Here is a 7,825-nt window from a genome sequence, read left to right on the forward strand (position 1 = left end):
GAAATCTTAATCATACATTATAATTACAGTATTTTTAGCCATGGCATAGTGGCTCATAGAATGGCTCCGATTTTTTTTTCAAGTTCAAACTTTTAGCTCATTGCACCACCTCTTGACCGATTTTGATATCTTATTACAGCCACAGCTACTGAGGATACCCTATTGTTAAAATTTTGACTTATATGAGGACATAGAAAGTATCTAATGATTTGAATCCACATTATTTATCTGTCTGGTTTCAAAATCATACACTTTCTTCTGCTTAGAAGTAAAGAGTTGAAACTTTAATCTTACTTGATGTGTACGTATTACTTTTCTTTTGTTCCTGGCCCTCTTGTGGCTCAGCGGTAAGTCTGAAGGTTTATAATGCTAAAACCAGGTTTTGATTCCTGTGGGGGACAAGCACAAATATCCCACAGTGTAATTTTATGTTTAACAAAAGACAAACTTTTATTACTGAATATTTTAGAAATGTTTGGTTTCTTTTGGAAACATTTATTAAAAAAATAATAATGTACATTTTTTAACATTGAACAAATTATCCAGTTAGAATAAATCCTCTTGAAAGATTTTAGAAGTAAACTGTAACAAGAGATGTTTTATGTTACAGGTGAAACCTTCTTCCAAAACGAATGTGTATGGCTCCTACGACTGTGAAGGGGTTAACATTCATGGGAAAGACAACATTATCATCCAGTTAACCGAAGCTTGTAAGTTCAACGTAATTAATAGACAAGGATATTTGATAGCATTTTTTCAACTTTAAGATGTTTTGCTTTACTTGTTGTATTTACAAATATGCATTTTTTTAAAATGCTGTAAGTTAGCAAACATATTGTAGGGCTTTTGTTTTAACTTTCATAAAGATTTTGTAGTTGTATTGATACAAATTTTTTTACTGTGGTATTTGAAATCATACATAAATATAACAAAAATTTTACTATAAATAAGTTTATAACATCAAAAAAACTTCAAAAGTTTTGTAGAAGAAATGGTTTCGAAGTAATTAAAACTGTGATGTTTCAACTCATAGGAGTGGATCATCTTCAACTAACGTACGATTAAAAACAAATACCTCAACAATGAGTACAAAGGAAAAGTGGCAACTGCCTGTTGTAGAAAAAACACAAGTGTCCTCTACACCTGTGTTTTTTCCTACAATAGGCAGTTGCTGTCCTTTCCATTGTACTCATTATGAATACTCTGGCTAAACAATTTATAAAAAAAAAACCTTAATACTTATTATGGCCAGGTAATTTGTTTACTTAAGTTATTTGCCAAAAAAAAAGTTGAGAACAAAATAGTTTGCATTTGACTTTTGAATGGGTTTCATTCTGATCTCTATTTTTTGTGAGGTACAAGTCAATTTTGGATTATAAAACTATAGGTTTATTACTTGTAGAACTGCTTTATAATTGGTTTCAGATCCATTTACACCTGTGTATATAGCTTTAGAATAACAGTTTTCCATGATGTTTTACACTCAGATGCTGATAATTCATGTGATTAATTCTAGGCCCACATGCTGCTCTGTGATTAGTTTCAGATCCATGTGCTACTTTATATAGATAGATCCAGGTCAACATATGTTGTTGTACAGAAGACTAGTCTCATTTTATAAGAACAATTTGCACATGCTAATGCAGTGGCAGGTCAGTGCAGATGTGAGCCTTGGTTTGTGGCAAATTCCTGACTATTCAACAGTGTGTGTGTAATGCTACCGTGGAAATATTTATGGCTTGAGGATTATTTGACAACATTTTCCAAAGACAAATAATCACACAGTATTTTTTATGTACATCCAAATTATAGGACACAATATTTCAAACAAGGAAGCCTTTAGTGTTCTCCATGAAACAAGAATTCTCACAGTGCAGAGCATTTTTTTGGCAAAAATGTGCTCTCTTATCTGCAAAGTAAAGGCTATGATTACAAAAGAGAACTCTCTGATTCAAAATGCCATTGTAATGAAGCTGGGTTTATCTCCTGGAATCATTAATAGGATAATAAACAAAGATTGAAAATTCTTGAAGGCTCAAAGGCTTTCAGCCAAACCTAAAAATTAATGGTTATTTTCATCAGAAAAGTAGCCAAAGATACTAGAATTTTAGCCATTACTTTAGAACACATACTGTAAAGTCTCACCAATGAGCTTTTGGCCTTTGGCCTGGTCAAACATTGTTTTGAAAACCAATTTCCACATACAGTAGAAGGCCTGTGAAAATTTTGTTAGGGTGTGTAATTTAATATTGACCTCGCTGTCCTTTGTAAAAAACTTGTTAGAATGGGAAATGCATAGTTGGGGCAGTAGTGCTTACTCATGGCTAACAGATTAAGCATGATTGAGGATAGAGAAAGTTGGGGCAGTAGTGCTTACTCATGGCTAACAGATTAAGCATGATTGAGGATAGAGAAAGTTGGGGCAGTAGTGCTTACTCATGGCTAACAGATTAAGCATGATTGAGGATAGAGAAAGTAGCTTCCATAATTTATGAAATGGTAATTTTTTTAAGCTGTCCCAAGAAAGCTATTGGAAGTGAATTACAAAGACATTACATCTACAACGATCACCTTTGAGTTTGTGGGTCCTGAGGATGATGGAGGTATGCCTATTTCTTCATACTTGGTGGAATATAGAGAAGAAAGTGATTTACCAGAAAATGTTAAAGTAAAAGAAATGACTGCAGGTAAGCCGTTTTTTAATTAACTTTTTTGTTTTTATTTGTAGTTTAAAACTGTTCTCATTTGAATCTTTTTTTTTTTTGCATCTGTTATATCGATATTAATGAAAATTCTTTATGCTGTTACATATTAGAAACATATTATTTTAGGTTTTAAACTGTTCTTGAACTTTTATGATTATGATATGCATATAAAAAGTTATTTCTTTTAATAATAATAATAAATAATCTTGCACTTTTATTAAAATATGGTATGCTAAATTATTAACATCTTTATGAGTAAAGTTTTACAAAAAACACAAACAAGTTTGTTCTTCATTAATATATCTTATTCTACTGTTGTACTAAAACATCAACAAAATTCATAGACCCACAAAGAATTTTGTGCATAAATAATTTAGAAAAACGTGTTGAAAGAGTTTACCCTTAGGTATACATTTGATATATTGGTAATTCTAGGGTTAAGAAAAACACAAATGATAAAATTGTCTTGTACTTTCCTTTATCATTTTAATAAATTATATTATAATATTATTATTACATTAAATTATATTATAATATTATTATTACATTAAATTATATTATAATATTATTATTACATTAAATTATATTATAATCTTAAAAATGCATTTCATTTTGTTTCCACAAATCTAGAAGTTTACATAATGGTGATTTTTGGACTTAACAAGCCACAAGTAGACTCATTAGTACTATATGCAACACTTATTCAAATAATGCTGTGTTGTAGTGTCAAATAAAAAATAATTATTAAAATACTGTAAAATATACTAACATAATAATATGTTTTAATGAAGATTGGCGTTTAACTATGACATGTAATTAAAGGTTCTAGAACAGTTTGTTACTGGTCAGCTTGCTACCGATCTTTTCGTTACTAAGGTATTTTACTACCTGTTCCAGCTACATATAAATAACTCATTATGGCTCGACAACTAATCGAGGAAGGCCTGATTTATTTTTAAAAAGTTCAGATCTTTCATCATTTTAAATAAAATGTTTTACAACATAAGAGCTTTTTTTATTTTGAAGGAGTGTTTGTCTAATGAACTAATACTGAAGAAATATTTTTATTTTATGATCTTCAATGAGATATATAAGGGAGGTTATGACATAAAATTATCGGGTAGCAAAATGACCTGGTAGTGAAATACCCTAGTAAAGAAAAGACTGGTAGCAAAATGTTCAGTAGCAACTGTTTGGCCACCATAATTAAAGAGTGGTGTTTCAGTATTAGTTAATATGAAAGAGTATTTTATAGTTAATTTCTATTAATAACATGTATAACAAAAAAATAATAATTTTATACCCAAGAATAAGCAGGAATTAATTGTGTAATAGATACATGATTTATTTTCTGAAACTTCACCATATCATGCTCTATCAAGACTTCTGGACCATTAGGTGGTGATTTAAATATTCTTTTTTTTTTATTTAGATTTACATTGATAACATATGTTCTCGTGAAAAAAGCAAATAAATATATCTATTTTTGTTAAGTTTCAGTTAACCACAAAAAATATGTTTGACATTTTTTTTAACAGGAACAACTTACATTCTGGAAAACCTGAAACCAAGAGCTACCTACTATTTGGTTAAGTTTAACCACAAAAAATATGTTTGACATTTTTTTTACAGGAACAACTTACATTCTGGAAAACCTGAAACCAAGAGCTACCTACTATTTGGTTAAGTTTAACCACAAAAAATATGTGACATTTTTTACAGGAACAACTAACATTCTGGAAAACCTGAAACCAAGAGCTACCTACTATTTGGTTAAGTTTAACCACAAAAAATGTTTGACATTTTTTACAGGAACAACTAACATTCTGGAAAACCTGAAACCAAGAGCTACCTACATTTTTCGATTTGCAGCAAAGAATGCAGTTGGCACAGGGATGTGGCTTGATAAAGAGTCATGGACAATGCCAAAAGAATCAGCCCCTGATCCACCAATAATAGTTTCACCCTCAGGAAATATAAGTGCATTTCCAGACAAAATAGAAATTAGATGGACTATAAACCAAGACAATGGAAAGCCTATTAAACTTTTTCAACTACGTTACTTTAAGGTACGGGTCACAATGTCAATTATGTTAAGTTTCTTTATAATTTTATTTGGGCAAAGTAATGAATGTTACTTTTGAAGTTTTTACACATTGAGATATTGTGGAATAACATTTAATTTACTTATATTTGTGGGATTAAAGTTATGATTAAAAAGACATTGAACCAATAATGAAATATCTATATCTGCGACTTTAGACCACCATTATTATGCAAATATTCAGAACTACAACAGACAATAATAATGCTAACATTGTTTTTCAATATTCTAACAAGATACTCCTGTGTAAAATAATTACTAAGTTCTTGTATTGTACGATATCATAATACAGAATTGTAGATGCAAAGACTGTCAATTCTGAAGGCGTTGCCACATTTTTTTCTATACATATCTAGAATGGTGTGAATATGCATATTTAGTTATTAGAAGTCATAATTATCTACATTAAAGCAATTTAACTACACTTTACTTTCCAGAGCTACACCTTGATTGAAAAAGATTGCTGCCATTTTTTTGGCAATGTATAAAAGCTTAAATAGTGACATCTCCAGTGTCATGGGAAACTGTTTGTTTCATTTTATTTTGGGAGTGTTTTGCATTATTTTTGGACAAGAAATTATAAATTAATTGTTTATTATAGGCTCACTAATTTCATTATTATTTTGTTGACAGTCCGGCGAATCACAGCTAACACATGTGATAACTTTACCTCTTTTTCAATATAAGGATACATTCTTTGAACTTTTAAAGACATGGAACAGCCTTTTAAGATACTTTGTGTACTTTGTGATGCCTTAATTATTAGGGGGCCTACATTTATTCTAGCTATTTTTCAAAATGTACCATCAATCCAGCAAGCAGTGAAGTTTTTCTTATTTTACACTTTACCATCACTGTGTATTATCCATGAATCCTTACTAGTATTTATATATTATAAGAAAAAGCAATTCAAGTATGTTCCTTTTAAAATAGTCAAAAAATATATCCTAATCATCACATCCTTTGCAGTTTCTATTCAGTACTTTATTGATTTTCTAAGTTTTCTATAAAATATTTTATTTGAGGTTGTTTTTTGTAAGATCAAAAAAGATGGTGAAGACAATTGGAAACAAAATGGTCAAGTCAAATTAGAGAATCTTGTAGATAACTGGCAAAGTGCCCAATATATTATAACTGGATTGGAACCCAACACCTACTACAAAGTTCAGTTGAGAGCCAAAAATGAGATTGGTTACAGTCAGGACGAAACAAGGATTTTCCAAACAGCTCAAGGTAAGAGTATGTATAACAATAGCATTGTGTCTAAATCTGAAATTCTTCAGAACTTTAATAATAATATACAAGTTTACAACAGCTCCAACTACTGTGCACATTACAAATTGTAAACAATATGTGTAAATAAGTAAGGACAAGAAATATGCATTTTTTTTTTTCAAATCATATTAGCTGTTTCGATCAATAAATTTATGTTATTAAATACTATGTTCTCAATATATTGTAATCCAAGTTTAATAAAATATAAGAGTTTAATAAAACTCTTTAACCCTTTGAGGATATGCTACTTGGTAGGTAATTGTTTAAAAAAATCAAGGAAATCACAGTGGTCCCTGGTGGCTCAGTGGTAAGTCTCATAGCTTACAACATTAAACTTCAGTACCTGCAGAGTAGAGATCGCCCATTGTGTAGTTTTTTCCTTAAAAGTAATCAAATTAAATTACAGTGAATAATTTAACATATGTTAATCAGTTTTAATGTTTCTTTTATTAGTATTCCTTCCTCCATTTAAAGTGTAAAATATATTTTGGTAAATTTTTTTTATGAGATTTAAGTTAATTATTTTTACTCATATGTAATACAGAATAGTTTTTGTTTTTTGAATTTAATTAGCTCCTTGTATGTATACAAACTGTATTTATGTACAGCACAGAAAATTAACCTCAGTGAAAATTGGGAAATTTTATTAAGGAAGTGAGTTTATTTCTAAACTATAACAGAAGATAAACCAACTGATTTACCAAAGTTATTTGCTTGATTAATTATAATATGCTAAGTTGCATTAATTGATAACATGGAATAATGATGATTTTAAGACACATGGGATAGAAAATTATCACAATTCAAGAAATTTCATAACCTGTGTGATTCCACAGAAGAAAGAAGCTCTAGAATTTTGAAAGTACTGAGGTTATCAAATTTCTTAATTATAAATATAGGGAATAATGCACATTGTTGCTAAAGGTATTTTTAAAAACAATTAATCAATAGTAATAATAATAATATGACTTTTTCAGATTCCAGAGTTTAGTGTAAGTGCTAGTATTTTGAAATTAAATTAGTGAAACTTGTATTTAGGTGAGTAGTCTTGCTAATTATTATTGGAGAAAATTTTCAGTTGTTGGTCTTAGCTGCAAATTCTTTGAACAAAACTAAATATTTATTGTTTGAATTGTGAGGTGCAATGTTTACGGATATGTTTCTGAATCTTTTTTTTAAATTATATTACAACAATATTTTGCCCTTTATTTTGTTTCAATAAAGAAACTATTCACTTTTCCAATTCTCACAAAAATAAAAAAATAAAATATTAATTTAACATCTGTTTGAACTATACATAAATATCAAAAGAAGAAAATGTACAGTGTAACCTTTTACTTGTAAATTTCTTTCAAGAAAAGCTACCAACTCATATATTATGTATTGCATTTTCTTTCAGATGTAATACAATTAATTTTAGTATTTACAGACATTGTGTTATGACTTGAGTCAACTTAACCTTGAACCACCTTTAATAATGATATAGTCATTTAATATATCATAATAAATATTATAAGAACAGCATTAACAGTTACAGCTTAGTATGTGTTTTACATTATATACAGAAACACTAAGTAAAACTTACTAGTATTATTGTTAGCTGTATTACATTTACAGTTTTTAGGCAGGCCCGGCATGGCCAGGTGGATAAGGCACTTGGCTCGCAATCTGAGGGTCGCGGGTTCGAATCCCCATCACACCAAACATGCTCGCCCTTTCAGCCAGTCGGGGGCATTATTAT

General features: G+C 29.5%; 1 protein-coding gene across 1 annotated transcript in view; it reads left to right on the plus strand.

The window, feature by feature from the left end:
* The window catches only part of LOC106468705 (fasciclin-2-like), a 29,019-nt gene that overhangs the window by 8,360 nt on the left and 12,834 nt on the right, over positions 1-7,825 (plus strand). Inside the window, exons 7-10 of the mRNA XM_013929145.2 lie at positions 611-710; positions 2,514-2,687; positions 4,518-4,774; positions 5,850-6,042. Coding sequence (XP_013784599.2) covers positions 611-710; positions 2,514-2,687; positions 4,518-4,774; positions 5,850-6,042 — 724 coding nt within the window. The remainder of the gene's footprint in view (positions 1-610; positions 711-2,513; positions 2,688-4,517; positions 4,775-5,849; positions 6,043-7,825) is intronic.

Source organism: Limulus polyphemus, unplaced genomic scaffold (assembly GCF_000517525.1).
Source record: "Limulus polyphemus unplaced genomic scaffold, Limulus_polyphemus-2.1.2 Scaffold3124, whole genome shotgun sequence".
Classification (NCBI taxonomy): domain Eukaryota; kingdom Metazoa; phylum Arthropoda; class Merostomata; order Xiphosura; family Limulidae; genus Limulus; species Limulus polyphemus.